General features: G+C 39.4%; 1 protein-coding gene across 1 annotated transcript in view; it reads right to left on the bottom strand.

Moving 5' to 3' along the window:
• Positions 1–6,612: 6,612 nt before the first annotated feature.
• insra (insulin receptor a) overlaps positions 6,613–13,609 on the bottom strand; it is a 54,208-nt gene continuing 47,211 nt past the window's right edge. The window contains exons 14-21 of the mRNA XM_040017170.1: positions 12,912–13,011; positions 12,749–12,813; positions 12,046–12,275; positions 11,641–11,751; positions 9,763–9,922; positions 9,255–9,384; positions 8,853–8,987; positions 6,613–8,163 (exon numbers count right to left, since the gene is read on the bottom strand). Coding sequence (XP_039873104.1) covers positions 7,806–8,163; positions 8,853–8,987; positions 9,255–9,384; positions 9,763–9,922; positions 11,641–11,751; positions 12,046–12,275; positions 12,749–12,813; positions 12,912–13,011 — 1,289 coding nt within the window. The 3' untranslated portion in view covers positions 6,613–7,805. The remainder of the gene's footprint in view (positions 8,164–8,852; positions 8,988–9,254; positions 9,385–9,762; positions 9,923–11,640; positions 11,752–12,045; positions 12,276–12,748; positions 12,814–12,911; positions 13,012–13,609) is intronic.

The following is a 13,609-nucleotide window of genomic DNA, read 5'->3' as shown; positions in this document are numbered from 1 at the left end:
AAAGACAGTAGAAGCAAGACACAATACATATGTGAATGAGAAGGAGACAGGAGTAACAGTGAAGCTGCAAGGAGGAGAAATAGTGAAGGCAGATAAGTTTAAATTTGGGGTTGACCATCCAAAGCAACAAACCGTGTACAAGAGAGTGCAGGCTGGGTGGAGATGGTGGAGATAACAGCAGAAGGAAAACTAAGGTTTATGAGATGATAGTGAGACCTGCTATGATTTATGGTTTGGAGACGATGGCACTGACAGAGAACCAGGATGCCAAACTGGAGTTGGTAAAATTGGAGATTTTCATTGGGAGTCACCACGATAGTCAGGATTAATAATGAGTACATAAAAGAGGCGGCTCAGGTTGAGCGGTTTGGAGACAAAGAGGTATGTAGAGGTACATGACAGAGGAGGGATAGTGAATTTATTAGACAAAGGATGTTGTAGATGGAGCTCCCAGGAAGAAGGAAAAGAAGAAGACCACGGAGAAGATGGGTCTAGTGATGGAGAACATTCAGAGGGTTGGTGTAACAGAGGAGGATGCTAGGGACAAGATGAGGTGGAGGTAGATAATCTGCTGTGTGTATAGGGAGCAGCTGGAAGAAGAAGATTGTACCACACTCAGAGGCAACTGTGGTATTGTAGCTGGATTTAGTATTTTGTATTATGTTTTGTGGAAGTGTTTACATCAGGGTGTGGTGTTGGCAGGTTAACCTGCATCTGAAGACCTGTATATTATTTCCCTTTATGATAAAGGACTTGATCATGTGACCAATCTCTAACAGAAGTGTTAATCCATGATGGACTGAGCATTTCTTCTCCACTTGTTCCATATGTCCCTACTACATATTACTAACTTTTGTCTACTCTGTCTCACATTGATTGATTGTAGGTATTCTTGTTCTAATACTGCAGGATCTGTAATTAAAATATAAAGGTCCTTGAGGTGGCTATCATCATCAGTTGGTACTATTAATAAAATTGAGTTGCAATGGGTTGGGGTTTGTTGTTGTTGTTGTTGTTTTCAAGCAAACTACTGGATAAAAGCCAGGCTCTAAAAAAATATCTGTCCTGTGCTGTCAGGCTATTGGTGAGGGCTGGGTATGAATGTGCCCAAGTTAATTTACTGTATGTCTCTCCCCTGCTCTTCCTCCAAGCTTTTCTGACTTCTTTTGAGTGTATCAAATAAAGGCTAAAAAGCCCAAAAGAAAGAAAAACATTCAGTCATTTTATAGTGGAAGAAAAAGATGTGCCTTTTAGTCAGACTTTTGAGTGTCAAGATTTTAATTCGATGTTGACAATTGGGCCTTGAAGTATTAAGGAAAATCAAAATTAAAGGCTTGTTTTGCTAAATATCATCACTATACTTTTAAGAACCTGCCTTTGGTATAAACACTGACAGCTCGGGTCTTGAAAGAAAATAATTAAGCTAAACCTTAAAAGTTAACCTGCACAGAGATGTATTCAACGGGTTCATACTTCAGTTTATAGTGTATTTAGTGACCCCTGTTGGTCCAAAAGAATAGAAAGAAACAATACAAGAGAAGTCCCCTGGATGCTCAAATTGAGTTCCTGGATCCAGAAGCATATCTGTATCAGGATCAGTTTGTAATATTTTCTTGCTGTCTCTCATTTTTCCCAGTGTATTTTTAACATTGGTCTGTTTTATGTTGATAAAGTTCTTCCAAAACTTTTGAATCCACACCAACTCCACAAGTTAATCACTATGCTGGGCCAAGCCCTGTGTTAGTAAACTTTTCATACAAATCCACCAAATAATGATAATAATAATAATAATTTTTTAGATAATCAGATGTGAGGCCACTGTGTTAACCTCTGCACCACTGTGTCGTCCCAATGATGATAACATAGCAGCGGCAGAAAGTTGAGGTTTTGAACATCCTTGAACTGCACTGAGCAAGTGAAAGCAGGGTTCTAAGAATTCCCCAACACATTCCTCTGCTGCTCCTATCATCTCGTATCCCAGAAGATTTGGTCCAGAGTTTAGTTTCATCTTTTCTTCTTGGTTTTTATTTTATTTTCAGTTCAGGTTACCTAAACTTAGTTTCCAGAGTGAATCTTTTAGTTAATTTTTTTTAAATAGTTTTAGTCCAAACATATATTTTAGCTTAACTGGTGATTCTGAATTGGACATAGAGACAGACATCATTCACATCTATTTGTCAACACTGTCATGGGCCATCAACCTATCCAGGGTGGACCCTGCCTCTCTCTCTGTGGGACCTGAGATGGACTCCCAAATGGTTAAATAAAAATGGATGATTGGATGGGAAAATCCTAACTCTAATGATTTTTATAATCAGCTAGTATATTATTAGAAGGTGTTAAAGTTTCTCAGAGTTATACTTTTTAGTACCAAATTTCCTATTTCTTATTCTGTCACAATCCAGTGAAGCATAATGAGGAAAACTCTAAAATAACAAATTTTGAATGTCTGTGTAGATTCTCAGTCATCCAGGTTATGGTAGCCTAAGGAGCTTAGAAAGATAGTGGCTGGTTTCTTCTTCTACCTAAGTTTCTAGAAGACGTTTCACTTCTTACCTGGGCAGCTTCTTCAGCGGCTTCTTCAGTTCTAAAAGAAAAAAAAAAGAGAATCCCAACTATTTAATCTCTAGTGAGAGTTGTCCCTTGAAGAGGGTTGTTGACCCACATGTGCCTCACCACAACCAAGGTGTGAAATGTCTTCAAGAAAGTCCACACACCTTCTTTCTAAGCTCTTTGGACTACAATGACCTGGATGACTGAGAACTTACACAGAAATATTGCCTCGTACTTTGGGAGGAAAACACTGCAACTGTTGCTTTAATATGAAAGGGAATCAAGAAAACCAACGGACTATAGAAACTACCTCCACTTTAACCTAAGATGCAGACAAAGCCGACTTGTTCCCAAGAGTTTGTGCCTTGGATCCACAGTCGGGACATAGAGCTGAGCTGATTTTATGGAGAGCAACAAGACTTAGCTGCATCATCTAAAGGATAAAGGTCACTCTTTTAAGGATGCTGATGTTCACACTTTGGACAGAGAAGACAGATGCTTTGAAAGAGAAGCGAAAGGGGCCATCTGTGTCCACTGAATGAAAAATCTTTGAACAGACTTTGCAACACCAACTGTCTGCCACCTATAATGCAGTTTTGAGATCCCTTCCCAGGGACTCTCACCTGAAACTTCTGTTGATAATGACCGACGCCTTTTTTCACACCGTGGCTCATGTGGTGAGCCAGATGATCAATAGTGACAACTCTTAAGGGACAACTCCCACCAGGGATTAAATACTTGGGACTCTCCACATTTTGGTTTTAAAACTGAAGAAGCTTCATGGATGAGAGGTGAAACGTTTTAAAGAAACTTAAAGAAGTCCAGTTGCTTTCTTTCTAAGCTCCTTAAACTAACTTTGAATGATTTCCATCAGTTTCAGAATGCTAAGGTATCATAAGAGAAAAATCAGTTTGGGTTTTGTCCAGCAGCACTACCTCAGAAAATTATCATAGTAGCTTCAGAGGGATTTGAGTGTATAAGCAAGCAAGACTTAAATGTGACTCTCTTCATTTCCATTTAGAAGCTGTTTTAAGGGATATATTCTGAGTCGCAGTGAGACACCACAGAGTTACAGATTGTTTCACTAGTGCATGAAACCTCAGCTTAGCTGTTAAACTTTTAAAACAGTACACACTGAAAGCTAATTTAGTCACATCATGCACTGCATCTGAAATGTTTGTATATGTAATGCTGTGGAGAATCCTGTGACATATATACAGTGATATGCACTAGGGGGCGCCATTTCACTATCAACTGTGTGGAAGCTCAGCTTAATTGATCCTATCCTGCAGGCTCAGATATAACAAAATAAACAACAATATCCAGTAAACAACAAAACACAATTCAGTTTCAAGTACAGTTTTACATTATTTAGCAGATCGATCCATCCATTCATCCAACTCAGGGTCACAGCATAAGCTGTGAGAGGCAGGGTGCACTCTGGACAGGTTGCCAATATGCCACAGGCCTAACAGAATCACCATACAACCTAATTCGATGTCTGAGGACTGTGTGAGAGGAAGCTGAAGTACCTGGAGAGAACCCACGCAGACATGGGGTAGAAGTGCCAGGTCAGCTACACAGCACTAACTCATGTATACTTGATGCAAAATTTTACCTTCCCGCTATGAATCTTGGTATCAAAATGTAGGTAGAAAGAGGTCACAGACCATAGACTGGTGCCTTTTTTACTACTGGAAAAATGATATATTTCATAATAGTGACACTTGGAAAAAGTGTAAAGTGGATTTGGTTAGTTTTTACTTAAGCGTTAACTGTTCCCCCATCAACATTTTTTAGTATTTGACAAACTCACTTGTAGCCCTAATGAAGTATGTTTCGACATATTAATATATAACATTAAAGACATAGTTTGGCAGCCATTCTCCCAAGGAAAGAGAAGTAGGCTATACAGGGAGAGATTATCCTCAAAAATTTCTGATCCATACCTAATCATTTTGTTCTGGAAACAGGCCTGAAATATCATAAACTGCTCAGTTCAGAAAAGAAACAAGGGTTACCCTGGTGGGTGTACAATGGGGAAAGAGTCCTGAAAACTCCATCTGGCTAACTACAGTAATTACTTAGTACCAGCAAAAATGCTGTACAAAATAATTCTAACTGCAGATTTTCATATTTTGAGGGAAAAACTGTTGAATTGCTTCAGTAACCACACAAACAATTTGATTTTGATGATGTAAGGTGGCAACTTTTTTCAGATTTGGTTGATCTTACATGTAACGAGAATTCACAGCTCTCTACTGTCATTTGCTTTGAATTAGAGATGGCACGATACCACTTTTTTATGTCCGATACCGATATCATAAATTTGGATATCGGCCGATACCGATATGAATCTGATATAGTGTTTTTTAATTAAAACTGATTTTTTAATATCTTGCTGCATTTTGTATAAGTTCAAATTCAAGTTAAAAAAAAAACAAACAAACACTAAAGCTATTCTGTTATACCTGTATGCAAAAAAATACACTGCACCCAAAATATTTCATAGTGATATCATAAGCAACCTAATTAATAGGGTTGCAAGATCCCAGCAAAAAAAGAAAAGAAATTGGGAACCACCCTCCACCTCATGATGCTTAATCGATGTAATCAACTTTAATTTGATTCAGTGTGAAAGAAAATGCACAGAAATCCATTATTTTTCAAGAATAATTAAATAGATTCAACATCTTTCTTCAACAGAAGTGCAGACTGCACAGATGGTACCTTCCCAAAGGAAAAAGTGTATATTAAGGTATATTAGAATTAACAGTTACTATATACAGTAATGGACTTCTATACATTTTACATCAGATTAAAACTTTGGGTGCAAGATTCAGATAATTATTAAAAACTAGACATTTTAAATGAGAATAAGAAAGAAAAGTATGTCTTTGTGCCCCCCTTTTCCCTGTTAATGCCCTATCGGCCCCCCCTGGCTAAACTTTGCTAGATCCGCCCCTGCACAGTTACCAGCTGTCAGCTACTTAGAAAAAGATCGTGGTGTACAAAGTAATATTAAATAAATTCTAACAACAGATTATCAAGCTTAAACGTGCTGCTGTTGTTCAGCCGCTGGTTTTCTCTTTCTGGCGCGAAGTGGCCGATAAACAAACACGAGAGACGGACTCGCGACAGAAAAGCCAATCAGCTGATCATTGATCAGTTTCACGATTGAAGTGGCAGCAGGAGAGGGAGGGAGAGAGAAGAGGCTGTTGAGGTTGTTGAGCTTAATGCTGGAATTCTTTACAAACATTCAGAGATGAACTTACACACTTGCTTTACTTCTCTCTGGGATAACTTTCTCGGAGATGAAATGCCAGTTTGGTAGTGAGGCTCCAAATGCTGAACCAGACAACAGATCTCGCACGCCACCGCCGCTCTATCACGTGATGCATACTGCTCCAACACGCTAGGGTTATGAGCCGAGTTACACCATGTCGCAAGTTTTGTGAGGTGCTTTTTTGATATTTAATGGATCGGATTACATTTTTTATTTCTCTCCGATATCCGATCCAGTAATTTAGGTCAGTATCGGACAGATACTTAATATCGGATCGGTCCATCTCTACTTTGAATGGGGTGAAGTCGTATGCTGCTGAATTGTAGATTTGTTGCTTCACTCCTGGTAAAAGAGCCAGATTCAGCCAATAAAATCCCGTTAGAAAAATATCAGTAGAGCGTGAGGTAGTGTGGTACTGTGGAGTTTAGCATCAAAGTGAAGGAGAGTTTAATCATCACCATGTTTTTTAGTAACAGACAGATAGCCAACTCCTAACCAAAGCTTGGCTAAGTTGCTTTGTAAGTGACAGGTGTTTGTTGCTATGGCAAAGACACCCAGAAACAACATGGCATCAAGTGTTGAAGTAAAGCACAGCCGCCACTTTGTATGTAAACTAACTTCTGTGTATGTATATATTTTTTAGGTAAACAAAATGCTTCAGATGTGTTGTACTCACTGGGGAAAAACACAAACATCAAATTTACGCATAACAATTTTGTGAACACAAACATGCTGGAAAAATAAGACAAGCAGTGGCAGAGCCTACTCACAAATGCATCTCGCTGCATTATTTACAGCACTATTTTATTTGATCTTGATATGACGGGCAAACATCTTAAGCTGAAGACGCCACACACTCCTTCCCCCAGGCATCACATAGATCACATAGTAAAAAGACCAAGTGCTGTTGGTTGATCATGAGTCCAAAAAAGCTAATTAGTATGATTTTCTGGATTAGAAAAAATAAAGGTAATAGACTAACATGTAAAAACATTTTCTATGACCGGAAATACCTCAAAATTGACATCAACTATGTACAAAAACATCAATATAACATTTATATATATATATATATTTTTTTATCTTCTATACCCACTAAAATATACCAACGAAGCAGCTATTGGTCAATCTGAGGAACTCGTTCGGCAACGTGTTTTTGAAAACAGTTTAAATATCCTTCAGCTATAAGTGTGAAAACTCCAAAACAAAAATAAGTAGGGAAAAAGGAGAAAACAAAAAAGAAAGACCATTATATAAATTAAAAAACAGAACCCGACAAACGTCCTGTGTGTATCCCGTGTGCCTTTTTTTGGAATACTGCAGAGTGTGAGGAGGTAGGCTGCTTCAGCCAGCTTCTCCAGTGAATAAGAGTTTGTTCGAGGATGGGCCGCTTTTGACCATCCAGCAGGGAGCTCCCGAAGCTTTCCTTTTCAGTTCGTCTTCGTGTGCGTGCAAAGATTCAGACGCAGCTCCATGATGTGTGATGTAGGCCACAGACAAAATAGAAGGGCACTTTTTTTTCTCTTTTCCCCAAAAACTCGGGGTGAACTCTTGTGATGAAATAAGGGAGAGGAGACGGAGTCTAGAATTAGGGGTGGGGGGTCAGTGGGGTTAGCAGCCTTCTTGTTTGTCAAGAGTTTGTTTCACAGTTGAATCGAATATCCACCCAGACTAGCACAAACTTGGCAATATATATATATTTATATACAGTATATAACCTACAATCATGAACAAGAGAGACACAGGAGATTCATCCTTAAATACAAAAAGTGTCTTCTGGCGTCCGAGCTTGGACTTGCTGTAGTGTGTGTTTGTGGCATCTGAAGAGAAAAATAAGGTCCTGAGATATGCACTGAGGGGCTGCTGAGGAGAGTGTTTGAGTGTGAGCTATATAAAACAACAAAAACAACAAAAATATATTTAAATCTATAGCATCAATGAGTTTGTGTGGGATGTGTACAGTATGTTAGGAGGGGCTGGACCGTGGTAGGGCCAGTATTCGTCCATTGGTCTTTCCCCCGTTCATGTGTGTGAACGGGATGTGATGCTCCTCGTAACTGCCCCTCAGGCCCATGGAGGAGGCCTCGTCCCTGTCCAAACACTGCTCCCTCTGCGAGTACGACGAGGGGTCCAGTGGTATGCTCTCCATGTTTTCCATGTCCAGGTCGAAATCCTCGCTCTCTGGCGGCTTGTTCTCCTCGCTGTAGAAGAAGGAGACCTCCTGGAAAGACGGGTCCAGGTCGTCCCGCAGCATCTCGATGATCTCGAGGAAGGTGGGACGCATCTTGGGATTGTACTGCCAGCACATCTGCATCAGGTTGTGTCTGCAGGATGAGACGGGGAGATTAGGAGCTGAACTGTCTACATCTTTATTTTTATAATGTACATTTTATAATGTAAGGTTGTTCTGTTAAGAATATTTCAGTCAAATCAACTTCACCTGATCAGGCTTCATAGACACGATATTATCCTTTTAATAAACAACATTAAAAACAAAACCAGCTCCCTGATTTATATTATTCCCTTCCCCTCACCTCTGTTGTCCATGTGCATTTATTATTTTGAGTCACTGTCCTGCTGCAGCAAATGCTCAGACATCAACAGCTAAAAATATGGCCACCCTGAGAGCACACTTTAAGCAACACCTGCTAAAAACTGCTCTGCCCAGCTGTTTTAGGAAACTAAAAAGTAAACTGTACATCTGTTAGCAGCTTCTTTTTTTTTTTCTTTAAAAAAATATTTACATATTTGCTCTCACAGCTGAGTTCAGATTTAGCACCCTGCACATTCCATTTTATAATGTATTTTAGCACATCGTTGATAGTTATTTATGAACATCATGAAATCCTATGCTTCACTTCCAATCTCAGTGATCTAAATTGAATAAAGTTCAACTTTTGACTGTGGACTTGTGAAATAACTGCTTAAAAGTGTTTTGACACAGTTTGTAGTTTAAGCAGGAGAAGTTGTTTTTCTCAGTGCGTAGCCACCAAATCCCCGTGATCATACTCACAGTCTGTCAGCGCAGTTGTCCGGCCGGTCCAGGAAGCCTCCTTCCATGACAAACTTGAGGACCTGTTCGTTGGACATGCCCTGGTACGGCTGCTCAGCCAGCGTGCTTACCTCCCACAGCACCACCCCAAATGACCTGGTAAACAAGCGAAGAAGAGGGAACGACATGAGGAGAATGAAAACGCAGCAATTAGACCCTAGAGTAAATCTGCCTGCAAACATGGTTGATGCTGTTAACAGATAGACAGAGTGCAGACAGGTGCAGGTGATACTGATAAACAACGCTGTCTGCTCCCATGTCGCCTAAATATCTATATTTAAAACTTGCACACGGATGGTTTCAAAAGTGAGAAGTAAAGGATGAAGGAGGAGAAGGAGTCTAAAATTCAGACGTGTCACTAACCAGCAGTCTGAATGTGCAGTGAAGACGCCGTCCTTCAAAGACTCAGGTGCCATCCACCTGACGGGCAGCAGACCCTTCCCTCCTTTCCTGTAGTAGTCGGTCTCATAGATGTCTCTGGTCATACCAAAGTCTGGAAGGAAAACATAAATCAAACTCCAAATTACAGCCAAACCTGCACCAATTATCAGAAAGATCTGGTGGTTGTTATATTACATTCACTATCTGCTGTGATATCAGCTTGTGCAACCTTGTGAAGTTCCCTTTTGTATTCAGGATATATCTAATTTATCTTAATTATAAGGGTGCCATTACCATTGCTTCTGCTCACACCTGTTCAGTCAATACATGGCACCTAAAGCTGTGGATTTGAATACTGTCTTAGTAATGTCTGATGACTGAATATAAACACCCATCAGTGTGACAGTGCATTGTTGGCTTTTCATGCTTCCACTATGAGGCACCAAAATCTAAGCAGTTTTTTGTGCCCATTTACTTTATGAATTCTTACCTCCTATTTTGACTGTAAGATCGTGAGCTACCATGCAGTTTCTGGCTGCCAAGTCTCTGTGAACAAACTTCTTGGCGTTGAGGTAAGCCATGCCATCCGCAATCTCAGCAGCCATCTGGATCATCTCCTTCAGAGTGGGTGGTGGACGGCCAGGGTTATTCTGAGGAACATGAGACAGACTTTGAAATTCTGATCTATCAACAAAAGGTTTGGCACAGTCATTATATTATTACACTTTAGGTAAATTATTGACAAGATAACACATCGTAAACGGTTACACAACATAACACCCCGACACAGGCTTGACTTTCAGTTTGAACACTCAGAACTTATCAGAAAAATAATGAGGTTTGTGCAGATGTCAACAAACATAGCATGTCTGTTCAGAAACACTTTTGCAGTTTTCTTAGTTTTGAATTCAATTTAGTTTAATCAATTTAGTTCCAGTTTAATTTACACAGTGAGTTTTACTCGTTGCAAATTCAATTTTTAATCTTAAAAATGTTCAATTTCAGTTTAAGTAGTAGTTTTTCATGATATCAGACTGAAGATCAACCAAGCAAAATATTGTACAAACACTTGACTCATTATCTAGCCATACAGCAGATTTCAGATTTCCACTGTTTGTTATGTTAACTACACTGTTTCTCAAAACTATGCCTGAAAAATGTAGCCAACTGAACAGTTTCTGATTAAAAAAAAAACCCCAAACACACTTTTATGTCCCAAATCCTCGTCCAGCACACGTCTCAGCTAAAAAGGCAAAAGTGCGCACACTGAACACACATACATTTTTTGTTACCATACTGTATTGTTAACTCTGTGATTGATCAATGATGTTCTTTTCACAAGTTAAAAAAAAAATGCAAAAACGAAAGTACAATAGTTCAGAGAACGGACACAGTTTAACATCTTCAAGTTAAAAACTGAAAGAAAATAAACAAAGATGGATCAATGAGATGTGTTTTAATCTTATGAAAATTAAAAAAATAAAAAGTAAAATTCTGGACTTGTTCTCTTTCTGAGGTCTGGTCAGGTCACCCTAGTAAAACAAGAAAATCAATATTAAGTCATTTTAGTTTTTAGATTAGTGAATTATTATAACCTTGCTCCCAACACACCAGCCACCCGTTTCAAGGCAGCTGCCATGTTTTCAGTTGGCTTTACTGCTAAAACCTTCTGTCAGCATCCTGCAGCTCAGCCCTGCTTCTGCTCTAACAAAAACGCCATCTGCATGTTTACTTAAAAAGGCGCCGCATCGCTTTGTACACAGAAGCCCTCTCAACATGTATTAAAAGAAAATGCAGATTTTGATAATGAAGGCTTCAGTGTTAATACCACATAAACTGATCCATATTTGTGCACACAGTCTCTGATGTAACACACTATTATTCTGTAGATGTGATTTAGTCCAAAACAATCTGACTGGAAACAAAATAGCAGATGTTTCACCAGGAAAAATACCCTATGACTCCAACTTTGTTAACAGCTGCTTACTTTAAACACTGATGGCTTTAAAGTGTTGTTTATCTGCACTTTTGCAGTAAACTGAGTGTATCTTTAAAGCACCTCTCTAGATAAGACCTCACTAAGAACCAAAGTAGAGCCTAATGTGTCAGTAAGAGCAGCAATAGCTCCTCGACTGAGCAGAATTAGCCCAGTTAAAACATGACGCTTTAAAAGCTTCTATGCTGCTCAGTGTAAAAATAATTTCCGCATGCAGTTATAAAAGATTGTTTTGCATAAAGTCAAGAAAATGCAACCTAAGCCTAGTTTGCCTATTATACTCACAAAATGCAGAAGTGAAAAGAAGAAAAGAAACCAGAAGTACAGTCTGAACTAAAAGAAGAATAAACATAATTCAAACTAATGTTTTACCTCAGCGTCAGGTCGCAGAGAGCGCAGGAAGCTCTTCAGGTCCCCGTGGGTCATCAGCTCCATCACCACCAGGGTGGGCTGTCCTTTGGACACCACGCCGAGCAGACGCACCTGGCAGATAGAAACATGGGGATTTTCATCTTAATGTAGTTTAGTTTTTTCAAAAACGGGAATTAGAAGTCAGCAGGTGAAGCAGGTGCTTGCCTTTCACACAGCTCTGATTTTAGTACATTTAGTACTTTCTGTTCTAAATACTCAAAAATAACAGCTAACACACACACACACACACAGCTACGGCCCACTGCTTCCAACCCCACCTTAAACTTTTACACATCGCCAGTAACCAAAACCATCAATGTCCTCTGCTCGTGAACAACATGAGAAAAACATGTTGCTTCTCTTTACCACGTGGTGGCAGCTGAAGGCTTTCATGACGGAGGCCTCGTTCAGGAACTCGATTCTCTCCCGCAGGCTGGCCGACTCGTTCACCGTCTTCACCGCTACTCGTGTTTCACCCTCGCCTTTGACAATGTCCTTGGCAATGCCCTCATAGACCATGCCGAAGGAGCCTTGACCCAGTTCCCGCAAAATGGTGATCTTCTCCCTGGGCACCTCCCACTCATCTTCCTCATACACTGCAAAAAGAAAAAGGGAAAGAAAAAAACATTTAAATACATAGGAAAACAGGCTAGTGGGCATGCCCATCATTACTAATAATAAAATAAAATAAACTATGTGAATAACATTATGAAATTAAATCCAAATTTCATTAGTTGTACTGCTGAAACCCCAAAATAATCAATGTTTATCAACTAATGCAATAGTAGATCTTATTGGATTAAATCTTTGCAAGTGAGAGTAGAAAATGCAGCAGCAATTAAATTCATGCTAACAAAATTAATTTAATGAGATCCTGCAGAGATGTCGTGGTGCAACAGTTAGTTTAATAGTTGATCCACCAGGAACAATTTCACCAGCCAATCACAAACCAGGGGATCCAATCGCTGATAACGCTGATGTGTAATTGCTACTAAGTTGTCAAAATCCCTTAAATTAGCTAAAATCATTAACTATTCTGTTGTTGACAGGAGACCCAAACTCTGTTTACCATCAGTGCTGAGATACTCGGGATTTGAAGAGGCATAGATGGGCCCGCTGGGTCCTTGGGTTTGACTAAAAGGAGAAAAAAATAAAACAAGCTTAATAAGAACACTGGTAACACGTCGAATAATAAGAGAATGACTAATGAGCCGGATGTGAAAGATATTTACCTTTTCTTGAACATGACGAAGCCTGCCAAAGCCACAAACAGCACCAGGACAAAGCAGATGACGGGTCCGATGACGATCTTGACGACATGCAGAGGATCGCCTGTTCAACAAGTCCGCCCGGACAGTGAGTCAAATTTCAGGTGAAAAACAAATACAAGCTGCACACAATAAACCTGCTAAGCTGGGATCAATATGCTGCTCTGTGATCCTAATTTGCTTCAAGTACAAGCTTTTGATTTGGTTTAAGAAGACTGAGTCATGCCAGGTGTCTGTCTGCGTGTTTTCAAGTTAAAATTCTGCATTTATTTGTATTTACACTCATTTCTGAGCTGTACTCAGAGGGGTTTTTTCAGCAGCAGGTCAAAATAAGAACATCAAACTGTATAAAATTTAATATAAGCACCTTGGTTTCTTAGGTAGGACCACAGGAGGTACTTTATTAAACACGGTTTTGAAAGGTTTTATAATTTTGTGTGCACAGCAGGCCAATTAGATTATTTTTGTGTGTCTAAAATAGACAACTGATTTAGCAGGATTTGGTCAGATCAGGCATGACTAGAGCAAAGTCACCATGCTGAAACTATTTATATTTACTTATATTTGTAAATTAATATCCAAAAACTCCATAAAGCTAAGTTCAAAATCTTTGTTTTAATTTTGCTGGCACATTAGAGTGCCAAGGTTTATAGAAGAGAGAT

The sequence above is a fragment of the Simochromis diagramma genome, unplaced genomic scaffold (assembly GCF_900408965.1).
Source record: "Simochromis diagramma unplaced genomic scaffold, fSimDia1.1 OVJJ01000205.1, whole genome shotgun sequence".
In the NCBI taxonomy this organism is placed as follows: Eukaryota; Metazoa; Chordata; class Actinopteri; order Cichliformes; family Cichlidae; genus Simochromis; species Simochromis diagramma.
Note: the sequence above shows the minus strand (reverse complement) of the source record. Positions and strands in the feature narration are given on the sequence as shown.